The sequence below is a fragment of the Callorhinus ursinus genome, unplaced genomic scaffold, assembly GCF_003265705.2.
Source record: "Callorhinus ursinus isolate GAN/ISIS: 27379988/994484 unplaced genomic scaffold, GSC_fseal_2.0 scaffold7, whole genome shotgun sequence".
NCBI lineage: Eukaryota > Metazoa > Chordata > Mammalia > Carnivora > Otariidae > Callorhinus > Callorhinus ursinus.
Window position 1 is genome coordinate 47,297,138 of NW_027397069.1, and position 23,626 is coordinate 47,320,763.

Here is a 23,626-nt window from a genome sequence, read left to right on the forward strand (position 1 = left end):
AGACTTAGGGAAACCAGTGACTCTTCATAGCATAACATTCGTATCATAGGAGTCCCAGAGAAGAAGAAAGAGAAAAAGGGGCAGGTTTATTTGAGCAAATTATAGCTGAAAACTTCCCTAATGTGGGGAAGGAAACAGCAAAATCCAAGCAGCACAGAAAACTCCTACTGAATTCAACAAAAGCTGGCCATCACCAAGACATATCACAGTCAAATTCACAAAATACACAGACAAGGAAAGAATCCTGAAAGCAGCAAGGGAAAAATGTCCTCAACCTACAAGGGAAGACATTTTAGGTTCCCAGTAGATCTATCCAGAGAAACCTGGCAGGCCGGAAAGGACTGGCATGATATATTCAATGTGCTAAATGGGAAAAATATGCAGCCAAGAATACTTTATCCAGCAAGGCTGTCATTCAGAATAGAAGGAGAGATAAAGAGTTTCCAAGACAAGCAAAAACTAAAGGAGTTTGTGACCACTAAGCCAGCCCTGCAAGAAATATTAAAGGTGATTCTTTGAGTGGGAAAAAAAAAGACCAAAAGCAACAAAGACTAGAAAGGAAGACAGAACATCACCAGAAACACCAACTTTACAGGTAACACAATGGGCACTAAATTCATATGCATCAATAATCACTCTGAATGTAAATGGACTAAATGCTCCAATCAAAAGACACGGGGTATTAGAATGGATAAAAAAAATAAGACCCATCTATATACTGCCTATAAGAGACTCATTTAATTTATTTATTTATATATTTTTTAAAGATTTTATTTTATTTGAGAAAGAGCAAGTGCGAGAGAGACCACAAGCAGGGAGGAGGGGCAGAGGGAGAGGAGAAGCAGACTCCCCGCTGAGCAGGGAACCCAATGTGGGACTCATCCCAGGACCCTGGGATAATGACCTGAGCTGAAGGCAGATGCTTAACCAACTAAGCCACCCAGGCACACTTTTTAAAAAAAAATTATTTTATTTACTCGTTTGAGAGAAAGAGCGAGAGAGAGAAGGAACTCATTTTAGACCTAAAGACACCTGCAGATTGAAAGTGAGGGAATGGAGAACCATCTATCATGCTAACGGACATCAAAAGAAAGCCAGAGTACAAACTAAAGTTTAAACCAAAGACTGTAACAAGAGCTGAAGGAGGGCACTTATATCAATAAAGGGGTCTATCCAACAAGAAAATCTAACAATTTTAAATATTTATGCTCCCAACTTGCAAGTACCCAAATAAAAACCAGTGAATAACATAAAGAAACTCACTAACAATAATACAATAATAGTACTTTAACACCCCACTCACAGCAATGGACAGATCATCTAGGCAGAAGATCAACACGGAAACAAGGGCTTTGAATGACACACTGGACCAGATGGACTTAACAGATATTTTCAGAACATTCCATCCTAAAGCAGCAGAATACACATTCTTTTTGAGTGTACATGGAACATTCTCCAGGATAGACCACATACTGGGTCACAAATCAGTCCTCAACAAGTACAAAGAGACTAAGACACACCATGCATAGTTTCTGACCACAATGCTATGAAACTTGAAGTCAACCACAAGAAAAAATTTGGACAGACCACAAATACATGTAGATTAAAGAAACTCTTACATGAATGGGTTAACTAGGAAATTAAAGAACACATTAAAAAAATACATGGAAGCAAATCAACATGAAAACATGAACATGACAGTCCAAAACCTTTGGGATACAGCAAAGGTGGTCCTAAGAGGGAAGTATATTGCAATACAGGCCTATCTCAAGAAGCAAGAAAAGTCTCAAATACACAACCTAACATTACACCTAAAGGAGCTACAAAAGGAACAACAAATAAAGCCTAAAGCTAGCAGAAGAAGGGAAATAATAAAACTTAGAGCAGAAATAATCCATATTGAAGCAAACAAACAACCAAAGAACAGTAGAACAGATCAACGAAACCAAGAGTTGGTTCTTTGTTTTTTTTTTTTAAGATTTTTTATTTATTTAGACAGAGAGAGACACAGTGAGAGAGGGAACACAAGCAGGGGGAATGGGAAAGGGAGAAGCAGGCTTCCTGCGGAGCAGGGAGCCCGATGCAGGGCTGGATCCCAGGACCCTGGGATCATGACCTGAGCTGAAGGCAGACGCTTAATGACTGAGCCACCCAGGCTCCCCAAGAGCTGGTTCTTTGAAAGAATTAATAAAATTGATAAGCCCCCACCTAGACGAAAGGAGAAAGGAGCCAAATAAATAAAATCATGAATGAAAGAGGAGAGATCACAAGCAACACCACAGAAATACAAAGAATTACAAGAGAATATTATGAAAAATTATATGCCAACGAACTGGGCAATCTGGAAGAAATGGAAAAATTCCTAGAAACATACAAACTACCAAAACTGAAACAAGAAGCAGAAAATTTGAACAGACCTATAACCAGTAACAAAACTGAATCAGTAATCAAAACTCTCCCAACAAGGGGCGCCCGGGTGGCTTAAGTCAGTTAAGTATCTGCCTTCAGCTCAGGTTGTGATCCTGGGGTCCTGGGATCGAGCCCCACGTTGGGCTCCTTGCTTGGCAGGGAGCCTGCTTCTCCCTCTCCTTCTGCCCGTCTTCCCACTCATGCTCTCTCTCTCTCTCTCAAATAAATAAAAATCTTAAAAAAAAAAAAAAATCTCCCAACAAACAAGAGTCCAGGGCCAGATGGCTTCCCAGGGGAATCCTACCAGGCATTTAAAGAATTAATACCTATTCTTCTGAAAGTGTTCCAAAAAATAGAAATGGAAGAAAAACTTCCAAACTCATTCTATGAGGCCAGCATCAACTTGATCCCAAAACCAGACAAAGACCCCACTAAAAAGGACAATTACAGGTCAATATACCTGATGAACATGGATGCAAAAATTCTCTACAAGATACTAGCAAATTGATTCCAATAGTACATCAAAAGGATTATTCTCCACAACCAAGTGGGATTTATTCCTGGGCTTCAGGGGTAGTTCAATCTCCGCAAATCAATTAGGGTGATACACCACATTAATAAAAGAAAGGATAAGAACAATATGATCCTCTCAATAGATGCAGAAAAAAAGCATTTGACAAAATACAGCATCCATTCTTGATAAAAACCCTCAACAAAGTAGGTATAGAGGGAACATACCTCAATAACCCAAAAGCCATATATGAAAGACCCACAGCTAGTATCATCTTCGATGGGGAAAAACTGAGGTTTTCATCTATGGTCAGGAATAAGACAGGGATGTCCACTCTCACCATTAGCCTCAGCTCTGAACTTGAGGAAGTCCCAACAGTTCATATATGAACTATTTAGCCTCAGCAGTCAGACAACAAAAAGAAATAAAAGGCATCCAAATAGCAAGGAAGAAGTTAAACTTTCACTATTTGCAGACAATGTTATACTCTTATATAGAAAACCTGAAAGACTCTACCCAAAAATTGCTAGAACTGATACAGGAAAATTCAGCAAAGTCACAGGATATAAAATCAATAATGCACAGAGGGCGCCTGGGTGGCTCAGTTGGTTAAGTGACTGCCTTTGGCTCAGGTCATGATCCTGGAGTCCCAGGGTCGAGTCCCACATCAGGGAGCCTGCTTCTCCCTCTGACCCTCTTCCCTCTTGTGCTCTCTATCTCTCATTCTCTCTCTCTCAAATAAATAAATAAAATCTTAAAAAAAATAATGCACAGAAATCTGTTTCATTTCTACACACCAATAATGAAGCAGGAGAAAAAGAAATCAAGGAAGATTTCAAAAGAAATCAATCAGAAGAAATCAAAAATAAATTTACAATTGCACCAAAAAAATACCTAGGAATAAACCTAACCAGAGAGGTAAAAGATCTGTACTCTGAAAGCTATAGAACACTTACGAAAGAAACTGAAAAGGACACAAAGAAATGGAAAAACATTCCATGCTCATGGATTGGAAGAACAAAAATTGTTAAAATGTCTGTATTACCCAAAGCAATCTACACATTCAATGCAATCCCCATCAAAATAACACCAACACTTTTTTACAGAGCTAGAATAATCCTAAAATTTGTATGGAACCAGAAAAGACCCCAAATAGCCAAAGCAATCCTGAAAAAGAAAAGCAAAGCTGGAGGCCTCACGATTCCAGACTTCAAGCTCCATTACAAAGCTGTCATCATGAAGACAGTTAAGATACTGGCACAAAGGAGACGAACCATGAGAGACGATGGACTCTGAGAAACAAACTGAGGGTTCTAGAGAGGAGGGGTGGGGGGATGGGTCAGCCTGGTGATGGGTATTATTAGAAAGAAAGAAAGAAAAAAAAAAAGATACTGGCACAAAAACAGACACATAGATCAATGGAACAGAACAGGAAACCCAGAAATGGACCCTCATCTCTATGATCAACTAATCTTCAACAAAGCAGTAAAGAATATCCAATAGAAAAAAGAGTCTCTTCAACAAATGGTGTTGTGAAAACTGGACAGCCACATAGAGAAGAATGAAACTGGATCACTTTCTTACACCATACAGAAAAATAAACTCAAAATGGATGAAAGACCTAAATGTGAGACAGAAAACCATCAAAATCCTAGAGAAGAACACAGGCAGCATCCTCTTTGACTTCAGCCATAGCAACTTCTTACTAGACACATCTCCAAAGGCAAGGGAAACAAAAGCATATATGAACTATTGGGACTTCATCAAGATAAAAAAGCTTCTGTACAGCAAAGAAATAGTCAACAGAACTAAAAGGCAGTCTATGGAATGGGAGAGGGTATTTGCAAATAACTTATCTGATAAAAGGTTAGTACCCAAAATCTATAAAGAACTTATCAAACTCAACACCCAAAAACCAAATAATCCAGTTAAGAAATGGGCAGAAGACATGAATAGATATTTTTCCAAAGAAGACATCCAAATGGCGAAAAGATACATGAGAAAATGCTAAAAATCACTCACCATCAGGGAAATACAAATAAAAACCATTAGATACCATCTTACGCCTGTGAGAATGGCTAAAATTAACAACAGAGGAAACAACAAATGTTGGCAGGGATGCGGAGAAAGGGAAACCCTCTGACACTGTTGGTTGGAATGCAAGCTGGTGCAGCCACTCTGGAAAACAGTATGGAAGTTCCTCAAAAAAGTTAAAAACAGAACTACCCTATGACCCAGAAATTGTACTACTAGGTATTTACCCAAAGGATACAAAAATACAGAGTGAAAGGGGTACATGCACCCCAATGTTTACAGCAGCAGTGTCCACAATAGGCAAACTATGGAAATAGCTCAGATGTCCATCGACAGATGAATGGATAAAAAACATGTGGTATATATATATATATATGGTGTACACACACACACACACACACACACACACACACACACACACACACACACACAGGAATATTATGCAGCCATCAAAAAGAATGAAATCTTGCCATTTGCAACACCGTGGATGGAGCTAGAGTACTATGCTAAGCAAAATAAGTCAATCAGAGAAAGACAAATACCAGATGATTTCACTCTTGTGTTGAATTTAATTAACAAAAGAGATGAACATACGGGAAGGGAAAAAAAAAAGAGGGATGCAAAGCATAAGAGACTCTTAATGATAGAGAACAAACTGAAGGTTGATGGGGGGAGGTGGGTGGGGGATGGGCTAAATGTGTGATGGGCATTAAGGAGGGCACTTGTGATGAGCACTGGGTGTTATATGTAAGTGATGAATTACTAAATTGTACTCCTGAAACCAATATTACACTATATCTTAACTAGAATTTAAATAAAAATTTGAAAAAGAAAAAATATATTTATATATATAATATATCTGTACTGGCACATTACACAGCCATAAAAAAATTAAAAAAAGAATGAAATCTTGCCATTTGCAAAAACATGGAATGTAGAGGGTATGCCACTTATATGTGGTAAGTGAAATGTCAGCTAGAGAAAGACAAATACCAATGATTTCATTCATATGTGGAATTTAAGAAACAAAACAAACACACAAAGAAAAATGGAGATGAAAAAACAGACTCTTGGGTCGCCTGGGTGGCTCAGTCGTTAAGCGTCTGCCTTCGGCTCAGGTCATGATCCCGGGGTCCTGGGATTGAGCCCCACCCCTGCTCGGTGGGAAGCCTGCTTCTCCCTCTCCCACTCCCCCTGCTTGTGTTCCCTCTCTCCCTGTGTCTCTCTCTGTCAAATAAATAAATAAAATCTTAAAAACAAAACAAAACAAAAACACTCTTAAATATACAGAACGAAATGGTGGTTACCAGAGGGGAGGTAGGTGATGGGGATTAAGAGTACAGTTATTGTGATAATAACAGGTGCCTCCTTCCTTTTGATTTTCTTAATAACATTTTCTTTTCTCTAGCATAATTTATTATAAGAATGTAGTATATAGGGACGCCGGGGTGGCTCAGTCAGTTAAGCATCTGCCTTTGGCTCAGGTCATGATGCCAGAGTCCTGGGATTGAGTCCCGCATTGGGCTCCTTGCTCAGCGGGGAGCCTACTTCTCCCTCTGCCTGCCTCTCTAACAAATAAATCAAATTTTTAAAAAATCTTTAAAAAAAAGAATGCAGTATATAATACATACAGCACAAAATCTATGTTAATCACTGTTTATGATACTAGTAAGGCTTCTTTCTGGTCAACGGTAGGCTATTAGTAGTTAAGTTTTGACGTAATCAAAAGTTATTATGTGTATTTTTGACTGTAAGGGGTTGGGGGGGTCAGCACCCCTAATTTCCATGTTGTTCAAGGGTCAATATATAGATGTTGTATATGTTGCTGTTGTGTATAGAAACCAATGAAAAGAAACTAAACTCTTTATAAGGAGGAGTTTAGAGTGAATGTTTCTCAGTTGTCCTGGCTCTAAATTCAGCTAATCCCACATCTAATCATACATGTTTTCATTAGTCAACTTCTGGATTTGGGTGGGTTTTGCCCACTGTGTAGCCCAGTTACTAGCCCAAATCTAGACCTGACATAGGGACCCTTGAAACTTCAGGCTGTGCTGTTCTTAACTTTGCAGCTACCACTCTAAAGGTCCTGTGTCCAATCCTGCTCTCAGGTACATTACAGGTGAAAAGTACTTTTCTTTCTGAACCACAAAACCCAAAAACCTTATTAGCTTAGGCCAGCTGAACTGATATAGTGGCAACTATTTTGGTGGAGATTTTAAAAATTCCTATAAAATTCTACTGTCCCAAAACAAAATTCTACTTTCCAAATTATGTTTTCACCCTGTCTAAATAAGCTAGTCTACACCTAATACTTTTAGTTAGGAACACCTAGGTTTCACTTCTATTAGTTTATTCTTTTTTTTAGTTTTAATGGTATCTTTTTATTTTAACCATCCAAGATATTATTATTGCTGTTTTATATAGTTTTTTATATAATTATTAATATATAATGTATTATTTGTTTCAGGAGTACACATCTGTGATTCATCAGTCTATTAGTTTATTCTTTTTTTTTTAAAGATTTTATTTATTTATTTGACAGAGACACAGCGAGAGAGGGAACACAAGCAGGGGGAGTGGGAGAGGGAGAAGCAGGCTTCCCACTGAGCAGGGAGCCAGATGCGGGGCTCGATCCCAGGACCCCGGGATCATGACCTGAGCTGAAGGCAGATGCTTAATGGCTGAGCCACCCAGGCGCCCCATTAATTTATTCTTGACTGCTTTATTGCAGCCACGTGGGCTGGGGCACCAACTTGCTTTCATCTTCAGGCATTTGCCTGGAGCTGTCTTGGATCTGCTATTCTCTTTTCACCATCCAAAAGGATATGAAAATACTCATTTCAAGATGGCTAGACATTCATAAGCTTTCCTCCAAATTCCTCTTCTCAGCTGACTGGCAGTAAGCTTGGCTTATACATTGGCACTATTCCTATCCAGTGGCTCAGGTCAGAATTTTTAGCTTAAAACTCTTACTTACCAGCTCAGTAATTCCCAAGAGAATCACTTAATCATATATTTTAATATACTTTCTATAGAGGAGTATTTAATCATAAGTATTCCCTTAGGAATAGAGGATTAGGGTAGAGGGAAGTAATCTGAATAATAGAAGAGCTGTTGAAATAAGATGCTAGGGTTGTTAAAAAAACTCTAAAAGAGCTTTAAAAAAAAAACAAACTTTTCTCAGTGTTGTTTCAATGCTCTATGGGAGATTCCAAAATTCCAGATAAGCAACTGGACCAAGTGGGTATTTAATATATATTTGCTAAATAACTACATTTACTATTTAAAAGATTATCAATTATAAATGAAAACAAATATACATATTTTATTCTAAATAGCCCATTTAAAAAAATGAACATCTCTGAACTTGAGAGGCATCCTACCCTCACTGGCATATGATAGCTTAATTGGTAGTGTTTTTTATATTTCTTCATAGTAACAAAATAGTGATGTGTCTTTCAGTTAATGAGTTCTTAGACTAGATGAAATAAATTATACCTAATCATAGGTTTAATAAAAATCCTGTAATCTTAAAAGTACAAAATGAAGTAAAAAATTAAATCTGATTTGGAAGAATTAGGTATTATCCATAGTCTATGATGATGAAGTAAGACAGTGTAAGAATTACAGAGGCCCACTTTAACTAACTCGTAAGAAACTAAAAAGCTTGCTTTAAAGCACAAAATATTAATGTCTTCATCTTGATTTGATAAATTTTACAAAAAAAAGTAACTTTTCCCTGAACAAACATTTAACCATACCCCTGTGGTACCACTCTTCCAATGGTTGAAAAATGGAGTTCTATAGAAGCAGTGGGTAGAAAAAAATGTGAGTCTTCAGAATCCATGTGCAAGAGGGTAATGGAAGAATGACCTATAGTTCTCACTTTCAAGTCTAGCAGGGACACAGTTCCCATTCTAAGGGTCGTGGAATGGACAGATTAGAAGAAAGGCTGAGTTTTCTTTGCAATAGATGCTGAAATCACGGTAAACCTCAAAGTACACAGTTGACTCAAGAAATCACTTGCTCATAATAACATGGATTCATAAAAGTCAGTAGGCCTTGTAATGCATTGCCTAAGGAAAGGTTTGAGGGTAAGTCCTAAGGCTTTTAAATCAAAGAACTAGATCTATATGGCTAAAAACTAATTTGGCACAAGGTAAGCTTGACAACAAAAGCATCGGTCATTTTTTGTAAAGTCAGTAATTTATGGCTGCACAAGGGTTTATGTTTTAAAATATTTGGGTTCATTTTTGTCAGAATTTTTATCACTTTTACCTGACTTTTTCTCATTTTAGTTTTTAATTCAGCTTCAGCTCATTATTACTATTCTGGACAGTTTATAACAGAGAACAGTATCCCGCAATACAAGAGTGTGTTAGGTAAAACACACTAAGTATCCAAAAATTTGTGGATTTCTTAGGTAAATTATGGTAAGTTACAAAAATTATCACCTCATTTTTGGTGAAAAAGGATATTATGAGAGCCTAATCTTCATCTACCACATTAAGAAGTCAGTATGTATGTAATCTTATAACTAATTGATCAGAAGAGCACGATCTGCCCAATATGAGGTAATTACCAGAAAAAATAGCTAAGAGTTTAAACTGGCTGCCTGTGGGTAGCAGGGCTTTAGGGTCAGGGAAGGAGGGAGAGGGAGGAAAGAGAGGGGCAAGGAGTTGCTGGTTTTTGTTACAGGACTTTCCCACTGGCCTTTAAAACCATTTAATATTTAATAGCATAAAAAATAATTTTAAAAGGGAAAAATTTTAAAAGCTTAAAATTTAGTTTAAAATCTGAAAAATCGGGGCGCCTGGGTGGCTCAGTCGGTTAAGCATCTGCCTTCAGCTTGGGTCGTGATCCCAGGGTCCTGGGATCGAGCCCCATGTCGGGCTCCCTGCTCAGCAGGGAGTCTGCTTCTTTCTCTCCCTCTGCCTCTCCTCCTTGCTCTTGCTCTCTCTATCTCTCTCAAATAAATAAATAAATAAAATTTAAAAGAATAAATAAAATCTGAAGAATGATAGAAGTATTTAAAATCACAGTAAGGGCTGCAAAACTACCTCAGAGTATACCAAAATTACCAATATTCAAAATAACAGCATTAATGCAACATGGAACAGTGGATCTAGTGGTCAGTCTGTAAGAGGACAGAAGCTCCATTGCAAGGGCATCTCCAGGACTGTTTTCGTGTTTGTTTTTAGGCTGGGGAACCTCTGGTTGCTCACTGCACTGCTGTCCAGTATACCTGGGCAGCTTCTCTGAATAGGTCCACTCAGTGTCTGCATCCTTTAAGAGAGGTGCCTTTTCCAAACAGAAGTGGAATATGAACACATTGGGGACCGCAGACCCACGACTCCAGTGTCACCTTTTAAAGGGTTTGTGCAAGAAACGAGACACTAACATAAAACTATTTTCTTCTCAATGTTGAATAGTGTTTTTTTTTTTAAGATTTTATTTATTTGACAGAGAGAGACACAGCGAGAGAGGGAACACAAGCAGGGGGAGTGGGAGAGGGAGAAGCAGGCCTCCCGCTGAGCAGGGAGCCCGATGCGGGGCTCGATCCCAGGACTCTGGGATCATGACCTGAGCCGAAGGCAGACGCTTAACCAACTGAGCCACCCAGGCGCCCTCGATGTTGAATAGTTTCATAAGACGTAAAAACAGGTCCAAAGTACAAAAGCAAACAGACTTGATTACCTGTGGGGATGTGGACAAGTCTGACAGCGCTATCGGTTGTATTAACATGCTGCCCTCCTGCTCCTTTGGCTCGAAATGTATCTATTCGCAAATCCTTGGGGTCCACCTTCACATCTACCTAGAACAAAAGGGACAATGGAAGTCAATTGTACATTCAACAAACACTTTTTTTTAAAAAAAGATTTTTAAAATTTATTTGTGAGAGAGAGCGAGAGAGAGCACAAGCAGGGGGAGTGGCAGGCAGAGGGAGAAGCAGGCTCCCCACTGAGCAGGGAGCAATGTGGGATGCGATCCCAGGACCCTGGGATCATGACCTGAGCCGAAGGCAGACGCTTAACCGACTGAGCCACCCAGGCGTCCCAACAAATACTTCAATACTATATTTATTTCAAGATTTTTCAAATAAACTGTGCTGTTTTGTTCAAAGTCATAGCCATTAGACTAACCAATAGCTTCTACCAATGAAAGAACCGTAAACTCCCTATTCCAATGGACGCTATTTTTTGATGCTATAAGATCACTGAGTTATGCAATCTTTCAAGTTTCATCATCCATCATCCCACAAAACCACAGGATAGAAAATATACTCTCTCTTTATATATATGAATGTGTGTATGTGTGTGTGTGTGTGTGTGTGTGTATAATGTATACATTATTCCCCGATTCTGTATTTGCAAATTCACCTACTTTATTTGTTCCCCAAAATCAATTATTGCGGCATTTTCACAATCACTAGTGAACAGGTGCAGGGCAGCAAAAAATCCAAGGTGCACATTCCCAGCTGACATCCAAAAGGTGACAGTTTGCTTTCTTTTTTCAGTCTGACCAGAGAATGAAGACAAGAGGGGGCACAGCAGTATAGTACAAGAAGCTCTGGCTCTTGGGTCAGCTGGATTGGGTGTGAACCCCAATTCTGGCATCTGATAGTGAAGTGGCCTCAGGTAAGTCACCTAAACACTTACGAACCTCATTTTCTCTTTGTAAAATAAAGAAAAGAGAATCTATTCTAAGTAACTAGGATGGGTTACGTTTTTCGGTTTTTAAATTTTATTTATTTATTTGGATAGGTCACTTTTAAGATTATAATCTACCTGAGATACATAGATACAGAAATATATATAGGTATATAAACACATGTATACGTGAGTGTGTACACACACACATATTTCCCCTAGGGGAAATGATAGTTCAGTATTTGCTAAATCAGTGTTCGCTGAGTCTTTACAGAACATAACCACTGTGAACAATGAGAACCGACTGTGTGTGCATGCACACTAATTAGTGGACTGAATGGAGGCATCCAAAAAGATACGTTCACGTTCTAACCACTAGAACATTATTTGGAAAAAGAGTTGTTACAGCTGTAATTGAGTTCAGATGAGATCATCCTGGATTATTCACATAGGCCCTAAATCCAATGAGAAGTGTCCTTAGACAGCCAGAGGAGAGATAAGAGGAGATGAAAATGTGCATTCAGAGTAATACAGCTTCAAGCCAACGGACACCTGGAGACACCAGAAACTGGGAGAGTCAAGGGAGCATTCCCCTCCAGAAGCTTTGAGGGAGCCCAGCCCTGGCGATACCTTGAGTTTGGACTCCTGGCCTCTAGAACTGTGAGACAATAAATTTTTACTGTTTTAAGCCCCTATGTTTATGGTAATTTGTTACACACACACACACAGTTACAAAATACACTGTTTTTCAGGGGAGAACTAACAGATTATTTCACATTTATCATTCATTCCTATGAATGACAGATAGCAAGTGTGACTCTTCTCTTTGTAAAGTACAGTAATAACAGTGTCAGCTTTAGAATCCAATATACAACGTGGTTATTCTTTTGTTTCCTCTAAAATGAGCACTATACTGTGAAGAAAAAGATTGTGCAGTTTTTGTTAAAATATGCTAGTGTCGGCTACCTTAAAATTTCTATAGACACTAAAGAGATCAGGAGAAATTTCCCATTTTACAGTATATTAAAGTTATATAGCAAATACGTGTACATTATGTCATATTCTCCCAAATGTTATAGAAACTATCTAATGACTGTTGGGAAATTCTCAACAAAGAAACAGTGATTATTATATACAAAGAATTTTAAATGTCAATTAAGAGAATAATAAGACTTTGCTCTTTTGTGAAAATCAAACTTGACCACACGGGCTTAATGTTCAAGAGCATGAAGAGACTAAGGGGATGGGTGAGAACAGTGGAAGGAACAAGGAGGGAAGCGAGACAACTCAACAGCTTTGATCTCTAAATGACATAAATGCTTCCATACACCAGAAACGACATTAGATAAAAGAGGAAGGAAAATTCAAATCCTAATATTCAATAGGAAAAGAAACCTATGAATCAAAATATTTACCATAATATCATAATCACATAGAAAAACACTGTTTCAGATGGTCTTTGACCTTCGTGTTCTGACTGTGCTTTCTTGGTGGACTATATTCTAAGGACAGAAATCAATCTTAAACATTACTCAGTAGTTTACGAAGTAATTTTATTATTTTTTTACTAAGTAATTTTAAAACAGTTTTTATATATGCTATATAATAAGGGAAAAAGTAAATATATTAATGTGATTAAGAAATAAAATTTTTACTCTAAGTGGAAAGAGATATAAATACAAAATGCAAGATGGTGAGGGGGGAAAAACTCCCTGTAATGTTAAATTTGAGTTGGTAATAATAATTTGAACCCGTGATTTAAAATGATATGTATCTCCTAGCTCTGTCCACCGAAGAATCTAAATATAAGCACACTTTAGTAATAATGAGCACACGTAGGACCTAGATCTTGATTTCTGGGTACATTTCTCACCAAAAGAAATGAGATCTGACTCCAAGTCTGAGGCAGAAAAGCAGAAGGTGGGCTTAGGATATCTAATTATACCAGAAAGCAAGGATGTGCTCAAAAATTGATGGGGTCATTGCAAAAGGGATTGCCCTCAAAAGGCTACAACTGGCCAAATCAGGGACAAGGTTGAACATCAAAAACAGTAGTGATTCTAACTCACAGAATTTAAAAAACAAATGTGTAAGTCTATAATGAGGTCAACAGATGGAACAATATTGAGTTTATGATGAGGTAAAATAAAAGAGAAAGCAAGCAAGAAGGAAGGAGGAGAGAAGGTAGTAGGGAGGAAAGTTCTTGACAGAAAAGAATGCCAGTTAATAAACAGAGAAGAAATGACAGAATTACAAAATCACCACCTTCCACCCCCAACGAAATAACTGATTCAGGCAAAAAAAGATCACTAATGGATGTTTAGATCATGGAAACAGGTTGTATGTGGAAACAGGCTATATATACCCTAGACATTACACAGTAACTACAAAGACAAAAATATACTTTTACAATGGAGATAGTTTTTTGGTCACCATGTTTAAACTAATCTTCACTAAATCTGATATTATGTGCCTTCTGATAAGATGCAACTTGAATATGACTACACCTATAAAGTATTCTTGCTCAAAATGTGTGACCTGAATGCAATAAAGGAACAAGTTAAAGAGTACCAGGAGGAAACAAATGAATCCAGAATGTGGGATCACCTTAAAAGACAAAGGCTCCAGACTCTTCAAATAATTGTCATTTTTAAAAAAAAGGTTGGGGGCACCTGGGTGGCTCTGCCGGTTGAGGATCCAACTCCTGATTTTGGCTCAGGTCATGATCTCAGGGTCATGGGAGCGAGCCCTGCATCAGGCTCCTTGCTCAGGGGGCAGTCTGAGTTCTATAATCCGGCTTTAGTAAATTATTGATCCCAAGGAGGGGGTTGTGGAAACCTCTCAATTCATAGCCACTTGGTCGGAAACACAGGTGAGAACCTGGACTTGTGACTGGCTCTGAGGGTGGGAGGGGAGGAAGTCTTGTAAGGCTGAGCTCTTAGCCTGTGGGGTCTGATGCTATTCCCCAGTAGATGGTGTCAGAATTGAGTTGAATTGTAGGACACCTACTTGGTGTCCACACAGAACTGAAGAAATTGCTTGGTGAGAGAAAAAAACTTGATACATTTAGAGTGGAGAAGTATTCTTTGAGTAGACAGAAGCACAGGAGTTTTTCCTAGACAACAATATTACAGACTTATGGTTGATTTTCACAGATAATGGTTGTTTTTTTCCAAATAATTTTTCAATCTTATTATTGATATTATAACAAAGGTCTCCAACCTATTGGTTCCTGGGGATAAGCACATAACCCTTAGTGTCTCACTTAAATCCTATAGAAAAATTATGGGGTTGGGGCACTTGGGTGGCTCAGTTGGTTAAGTGTCCAACTCTTGATTTCAGCTCAGGTCATGATCTCAGCATTGTGAGATCAAGCCTCGCACTGGGTTCTGCACTGGGCATAGAGTCTGCTTAAGATTCTCTCTCTCTCTCCCTCTCCCTCTGCTCTTACCCACCCCCTAAAAAAAAAAAAAAGAAAAATTATGGCGTTGGAGGTATTATACCCATTTTACTTATTTATTTTTTTAAGTTTTTATTTAAGTTCCAGTTAAGATATAGGGTAGTATTAGTTTCAGTAGAATTTTGTGACTCATCACATACAACACCCACTGCTCATCATACAAGTGCCCTCCTTAATGCTCATCACCCACTTAGCCCACTCCCCATCTACCTCCTCTCCAGCAACCCTCAGTTTGTTCTCTGTAGTTAATAGTCTCTTTTATGGTTTGCCTCTTTCTCTCTTTCTCGCTATGTTCATGTGTTGTTTCTTAAACTCTACATATGAATGAAGTCATATGGTATTTGTCTTTCTCTGACTGACTTCTTTCACTTAGCATAATACTCTCTAGCTCCATCTACGTCGTTGCAAATGGCAAGATTTCATTCTTTTTGATGGCTGAGTAATATTCCATTGTGTATATACACCACGACTTCTTTACCTGTTCATCAGTCAATGGACAGATAATGGTATTGTTTAGGTAGAAGAATGTCCTATTCTTAGGAGATGTGAAGTTGAAGATTTGAGGGATAAAGTCTCACAGTGTCTGCTATAGTCTTTAGTTATTTAAACAAATGTATATATACACACACACATATAGGAATCCAGCAAATGTGGCAAAATGTAAACAGGTGTTGACTCCAGGTGAAGGTTATGTAAGTTTTTAGTGTGGCATTCTATTTTCTGTATGTTTAAAATAAAATTTTAAAAAGTTAAGAAAAAAAATATAGGCAATATGGCTGTATTCAATAAGATACAGACCCCATACAGATATTCTATCACTGACCTCAACATATTATCTGTGGAAATCATATTTTTCTTAAGATAAAACTTAAGCAAGATCATTTTAAAAGCTTTGTGAATTCTTTTTTTTTTTTTAAGATTTTATTTATTTATTCATGAGAGAGGGAGAGAGAGGGAGAGAGAGAGAAACAGAGGGAGAAGCAGACTCCCAAGGAGCAGGGAGCCCGATGCAGAACTCAATCCCAGGACCCTGGGATCATGACCTGAGCCGAAGGCAGACGCTTAACCATCTGAGCCACCCAGGCGCCCCAAAGCTTTGTGAATTCTATTTTATAAAGAGAATAGATTTCTATTTAAACAAACAAAACAAAATATCTTGGTCAGGCATAAGAAGGGCAACTTTACCTGCAGAAGAGTTAAGAATTTCTTAGTAGAGGGGCAAGGGTGCAGGGTGTGAAATATGGCGGACAACGTGGACCAGGAACAAACTACCAACACTGTAGAAGAGCCCCTGGATCTCATCAGGCTCAGCCTGGATGAGCGAATTTATGTGAAAATGAGAAATGACAGAGAGCTTCGAGGCAGATTACATGCTTATGATCAGCACTGAAATATGATATTGGGAGATGTGGAAGAAACTGTGACTACTATAGAAATTGATGAGGAAACATACGAAGAGATATATAAATCAACAAAACGGAATATTCCAATGCTTTTTGTCCGGGGAGATGGTGTTGTACTAGTTGCCCCTCCATTAAGAGTTGGCTGAAACAAAGAATTTATCATGTATGGAATATAGGAGGTTTTGTATGATTGCCTCTTTAAATGTAGAAGACGTTCACAAAAGAGAAACCTGCATAAATTTTGGTATTAAGAAACAACCAAGGATTCTTCCACTCATGAAATGAGTTGATTTGCAGATAACTCAAAAATTCTTAAGCTAAAGGGCATTTTAATTTTTTTCCAACCCTTTCAATAAATGTGATCGCCAAGATGCGAACTCTTTTTTTCAGGAATTGATTTGTTCTGTTGTTTTCTCAATTTCTGATTTTTTTCCTTTAAATTAAATTTGATGTTTCCTTTTTTGAAAAAAAAAAAAAAAAAAAAAGAATTTCCTAGTAGAGACTGCAAAGTTCAATGGGGAACCCCGAAAATCAGTTTGCTAGAAGCTAAGCTTTCTCAGCACAACCTCCATTAAGTCAGAGTAAGTTTTCAATGCCTCTGGGTGAGGTTACCTCATCTGGTTGAGGGAGGACAATAACGGACATGGTTCCTGTGTGAATGCGCTGCATCCTTGACGACAGGCCCACCTCAGGGATTCGCTGAACTCGGTGAATCCCACCTTCATATTTCAGATGCTTATAGACACTGTCACCAGAAATTCGGGCAGCTGCATGATGCAGCCCACCTAGGAAGATAAAATCCTAAAATGTTAATGAATTAATTTGAAAGGGATCTGGATTTTAAATACCTTTAATCTCAGGCCTGAATGCAATATAGAGCCAAAGATGAGAACATAAAGTAGGTACAAAACTGTATTTTCCCAATGTCAATGTATTCATATGTAAAAGGAAATATACCAAAATATTATTTATGCTTATCTCTGGGGAAGAGAATAACAGTGTATTTTTTGTTTTATTTTGTATACTTTTTTTGTTCCTAAATTTTCTGTAAACAATTTTTTTTTTTTTATAAAAAAACTACTAGAAGAAAAATACTGGGACAGTTTCTGCATTGAATTGTCCTCTGTAATCTTAGGCTAATATGGTGCCTATATAAAAGAATGCTCAATAATGTAACAATTTAATAATGATGGATAACTCTGTAAGTCCTCCCAAGTTTTCAAGAATCTATTGAAATTTAGCTCTTGCTTATCTGTGGAGTGTGAAGATAAGCCCCCAAAAATCTTAATGCCTAGACTAGTCTCTTCTTATTGGACATATTTTTTTAAAAATGTTTTATTATAAAATAACATACAGACATAAAAAAACCCCACATGAATCAAATGGTTTAATGACCACAAAATCAAGAAAAAGAACTTTGCCAGTCACCCAAAAGCTCTCCCATATGCCCCTTCCAGGTTACAATCCTCTCCCTTTCAAACAAGTTAACTATGCTTTTATTTCTTTGTTATAATTTTATTCCCTAAATGTGCTACAGTTTAGTCTTGTCCATTTAAAAAAGTTTGATGCCCTCTTTTTTTAAGTTTATTTACTTATTTATTTTAAGTAATATCTACATCCAGTGTGGGGCTCAAACTCATGACCCCAATATCAAGAGTCACATGAGCTTCCAAATGAGTCAGCCCGGTGCCCCCTAAAGTCTGATGTCTTTTAAATCTCTTAATCTATACGTTCATCACCCATTTCTTTTGTTGCCTACAAATTATCTCTTGAGGAACCTGGTTGTTGACCTGTAAAATTTCCCACAGTATGAATTTGCTGACTGCATACTCTTGGTGCAATTAATTGAACCTGTTCTTCTGCCCTCTGTACCAGCTACGATTTGGCAGATGGATCCAGAGACCAGATCAGACACCAGCTTGAGCTCCTTGGCAAGACTACAGGAGGCACATAATGACTGTTTTCTTTCCTTTTATGGTCTTGGCAGTCTTTGATGTTTAATGTATCATGGGTTATAAAACAGTAATAGTCTAATTCTGTAATTTCTTTGTCACGTATTATTAGCTAAAATACATTTATAAAGAGACATTTCCCCTTGTCTACTAGTTGATTACCCTGTGCTAGAGTTACACAGGAAAGGCAGAATAAATGTTTGATTCTGTTCCTTTACCTGTTTTACCAATATATGCATTTTACAATATAATGAATTAGGGTTATTTATTCATCTGAAGATGACTAATTATTTTTAAAATATCATTATAAATTCAAGGATTTGAATACATCTAGCCCATGTTTAAACCAATTGCAATTATTATGATTGAAGCTCAACTTATCCATCTTTGGCCAGCAGGCGCCTCTTCAAGTTAATTTCTGAGTTCTTTTTGACACGCCTCTTACGATGGTATAACAAAATATTCCAGGATTATCCTGAACTTTTCTTGCCCCAGACCTGAAATCAGTGATCTCTCCAAGAAGTCTTGGTTCCTTTCAGAGAGAAATAACAGTTCAATTTTTTTGCCCCTCCCCTACTCATGTGCTTTCTTTAAAATAAATCTTAAAAAATAAAAATTCAAGATCCCTAAGCTCAGAGTTCCTCTCATATAATGAAACCTACTGCATAGGCAGATATCATTTGGCCTTTGAGTTGCCTTGTAGGACCTAGGGCTCATGGACCCAGCACAAAAATGTTGATATTCTGGTTACTGTTTCTATGAGGAATAAACTGTTCTCCATCTCTGACGCATGAAACTGTGGCACGCTAACTTGTTAGCTTGTAGGCAGGGTAAAATCTCAGACCATTTGCAGTCCTTGACAATTGATACTTCCAGTATAAATTCAAGATGATGGGGCGCCTGGGTGGCTCAGTTGGTTAAGCGTCTGCCTTCGGCTCAGGTCATGATCCCCGGTCCTGGGATCGAGCCCCGCATCAGGCTCCCTGCTCAGCGGGAAGTCTGCTTCTCCCTCTCCCACTCCCCCTGCTTGTGTTTCCCCTCATGCTGTCCCCCTCTCTCTGTCAATTAAATAAATAAAATCTTTTAAAAATAAATAAATAAATAAATAAATTAAGATGACGGCTTGTTCTCTATCACTCTTGTCTTCTATACCAAGAATCTTGGTTCTCAGCGACAGGAAAGATACTACAATTAGAATATCTCATAACTACTTATCTACTTTACTCCCTAGTACACATACAAAAGTCTCCGAATAACAATACGAGTTCTGCCACAACATGATCACTAAAAACTTTAAAACTTTTTTGCATACGCTTTTCCTGTTCTTCCCCCGTTTTTCAAATGGCTGTACTCTATACTGCCGAGCTTATAGTTGTTACATACTGTATTCTTCCCTCTTACTACCTTGTTCTACAGGTAGCCACATATTTCATGCTCTCCCCTACTCCTTATGTCAATGCTTCATGTTTTAGCTGTCTAACATCCTGTTTTCTAGTAGATTTCTCAGAAAGGGACCACGGGAAAAGTGTGTCCTGAATTCTTGCATATTGGTAAGTTTGTACCCTTATACTCGTAAGTCAGTTTTGTTGCTTATAAAACCCTTAACTCAGATTTCCTTTCCTTAACTATGCTGCTACTACCGCTGCCATGTTCCTAATGTGCTTCTAATGAAGACTCAGTGCTGTGATGTCAGGGCTAATCCACTTGGTTTCTAAAGTCAGCATGGTGCGGCCCTGCGGGCTCAGTCGGTGCAGTGTCTGACTCTTGGTTTCAACTCAGGTCGTGATCTCATAGGTCATGAGATCGAGCTCTGCGTCGGGCCCTGAGTTCAGCGGGGAGTCTGCTTCTCTCCCTCTCCTCTGCCCCTCCTCCCACTCACACATACTTGCTTTCTCTCCCTTTCTTGAATAAATCAATCTTTGAGGAAAAAAAAATAAAGTCAGCATGGTGGATAAAAATTGGGCATAGTTTTAAATTACCCTAGAAAATGCCTTAGGAAAGTACCTTATCAGAGATTGACCTACTGTCTCTTAAAAAGTCCAACCCAGGGACGCCTGGCTGGCTCAGTCAGTTGTGTCTGCCTTCGGCTCAGGTCATGATCCCAGGGTACTGGGATTGAGCCCCACGTTGGGCTCCCTGCTCAGTGGGGAGCCTGCTTCTTCCTCTCTCTCTGCTGCTCCCCCTGCTTGTGCTCTCTCTTTCTCTGTCAAATAAATAAAATCTTTAAAAAAAAATAAGTCCAACACAGCTGGTCTTCCTCCAGTGGTGGAAGAGATTAGTTTAATCATCTTCTTCTTTTTTTTTTTTTTTAAAGATTTTATTTATTTGAGAGACAGAATGAGATAGAGAGAGAGCATGAGAGGGGGGAGGGTCAGAGGGAGAAGCAGACTCCCCACCGAGCAGGGAGCCTGATGCAGGACTCGATCCCCGGGACTCCAGGATCATGACCTGAGCTGAAGGCAGTTGCCCAACCAACTGAGCCACCCAGGCGCCCCTGTTTATCTCCTTGAATACCAGATAAAGAAGCTGACAAGCATTTAGGGTCAGATGACATGAAAAATGTAATTGTTTATCATTCATACTCAGTATAGTAAGATGGGTCAATTCTGAAAAATACCCAGAAACTGAGACAGAGTGAGGCCAACAACAATTAAAATTTTCCATCTCTCAATCATTCTGTACTTTTTAAAATGATTCCCCTCACACCCTTCACCTACTTCCTGTGGAGGACACATATTTGAATTTATATGACCTGAAAGGAGAAGGCTGCAGCTTTACTGTAGAGATTACTAGAGCCAATCTTAGGCTGCCTGGGTTCAAATTTAAGCTCTTCTTCCTAGCTGTGTATCCACAGGCAAGTTACTTCATTTGTTCATGCCTTGGTTTCCTTTTCTGTAAATGGTAATCATAACTAGGGCTACAGCACTGCACATCTGAATGAGAAGCCATTCATACTGCAGATCATGTGAGTAGTGCTTCAAGGCATGTGTAAGCACACGACATAGCCCTGAATTCAACCTCCATTCCTCCAGGGGTTGCTGTGAGGAATAACTGAGATAAACACTCGTATTTAGCAGTGTTGACATTCACCATCAGTAAGTATCAGTAGTAACTGGAACTATATCATTGGCTCTCCTGGACCAGTTTGATATCAGGTAGAAGAGGATGACGATCAAGATCCCTGTAAATTAAATTACAACGTACGGCAGGAGAGCTGATAGACCTCTGAAGTAGAGGACAGTGAGGTGCACTGCTGGCCTTGCCAGCTGAAAGAAAACTGCCTTTGGTGGTCCTCACTGACAGGTATGGAGAAAAAAACATTTGTCAGATCAACAGCTGCATACCAGGTGCCAGGGGGTGTGAATTGCTCAAGCAATGAAACCACATCCGGTACAGCAGCTGTACCAGTTGAATGGGGATGTGGTAGGAATCACTAACTTCGCATCTTTCAAGTCCTCGATGGTGGCATTTATCTCTGCAATCTCTCCAGGAAGGCAGTATTGCTTTTGGTTTCTATTTTCCTGGGTAGAGGCAGTTCTAGTGGCTTCTATTTGGCCTTTCCCACCATAATAGTCATCACTCCACAGGTCAGAGAAGAACATGGGGACTCTGCCCGCTGCTGATTGTATCTGTTCCAATTATGTACCCAGAACTGGGGAAAACACCACAGGATGGGTTTGAGAGCCCGCTGGGCCCACTGTGAGTGGGACCTGAGCTAAAACTCTATTCATTACCTGACCTCCACAAGCCCCTTCTCCAACGGATGGCCACAGAGATGTTCTGGATCTCCTGGAATTAGTATCAGTTCAGAGCCAGCGTCCAGCTGTCCCTGCAAAGTCTGGTTATTTCCATTTCTCCAAGGTACAGTTACCCTGGGAAAAAGCCACAGATCCCTTCTCGGAGGAAGCTGGGAGAAAGGTTAACAGTATAAATATTTGCAAAATATTGGGGTCCTTCCTCACGGGGACCCAGCAGCCAGCCCCTTTTTATTCAAGGGATTTGGGCCCATAAACTGGCTCAAGTCTGAGAACTGATTGAAGGGCCATGATTTGTTTCTATGATTAAAGTTACATTTCTGTTCATTTGATCTAGAACTTTTCTGCTCATACAGGTAAGTAAGAATTTACTAGGTTTCCTATCTATTTTACTTCTAGGGACAGTAGGATCAACTAGCCAATGGCACAGGGCTGCACAAGTCAGACCACTCTGATTGCTGTTTTGGCTCTGCCATCCGTGACAGTGACCAAACCCACCTGGCCTCTGCCTGTTGAGTGCTACTCCTTGACCCCTGCCACCCTGAAATCCAATGACTCCCAGTGCATTTAGGTTTCCCTGTTTAGTTACCCAGAGTTCCTACTGTCAAGTCTGGCCCACAGAGAAGAGCCAGCACAGAGCTCTTCAAGGATGCCAGGGCTCCCCTTACAAATTTTTTTCTCACACTTGTGGACACGTAAAATTAACCATCACATTACTCGAAGTGACCTCTCCCTGAATTTAACTAGCAAGCAGAAAATAACAAAACATAATTATAAATATCAATCTGTTGGGAGGGAAGAGGTAACTTTTCATAGAATCCCTTTAACTTGGAAGATATTTCAATTTATCAGATGCCAGGTATACAGAATAACAAAGTGTCAGACCTACACTACATATCCAGAGCTATCGCCCTCCCCTGCTGCCACAACAACTATCTTGTAATCATTTAGCTTGGAATGCTTGAGTACTGTCCCTATCTGTACCTCCAATCACAAAGCTACAAGGCTTTAAGTCACCTGATGTATGAATTTTTGCCTGAAAGTATGTTTCTTTTCAACCTTAGCTTTTAGTGCTGTATGAATCTGTGAGTTCCTCTCCATTTCAAGTAAACATTAAAATATATACACATATTATTTAGTATGCATATTTTATGATAGGTGTTTTTCACCCCTTCTGTATGTTAGTCGTCCTAGTCATATCTCTTTCTTCTCCTGATTATAAATAAATCAATTTTTAAATATTATTTTCTAATTTTAATGAGTAGAGGTTTATTCCTAGTCTTTAATTTTTTTTTAAAGATTTTATTTATTTATTTGTCAGAGAGAGAGAGAGCACGAGCACAAACAGGGGAGTGGCAGGTAGAGGGAGAAGCAGGCTCCCCGCTGAGCAGCGAGCTGACGCGGGACTTGATCTCAGGACCCTGGGATCATGACTGAGCTAAAGCCTGTGCT

General features: G+C 38.9%; 1 protein-coding gene and 1 pseudogene across 7 annotated transcripts in view; one reads left to right on the forward strand and one right to left on the reverse strand.

Annotated features, from left to right (window-relative positions):
* The window catches only part of MTRF1 (mitochondrial translation release factor 1), a 68,249-nt gene that overhangs the window by 11,612 nt on the left and 33,011 nt on the right, over positions 1-23,626 (reverse strand). For all 7 annotated transcript variants that reach the window (XM_073894485.1, XM_073894484.1, XM_073894486.1 and 4 more), the window contains 2 exons: positions 17,080-17,252; positions 10,652-10,769 (listed from right to left, as the gene is read on the reverse strand). In XM_073894485.1, coding sequence (XP_073750586.1) covers positions 10,652-10,769; positions 17,080-17,252 — 291 coding nt within the window. The remainder of the gene's footprint in view (positions 1-10,651; positions 10,770-17,079; positions 17,253-23,626) is intronic.
* LOC112826631 (U6 snRNA-associated Sm-like protein LSm3 pseudogene) lies at positions 16,305-16,621 on the forward strand (annotated as a pseudogene).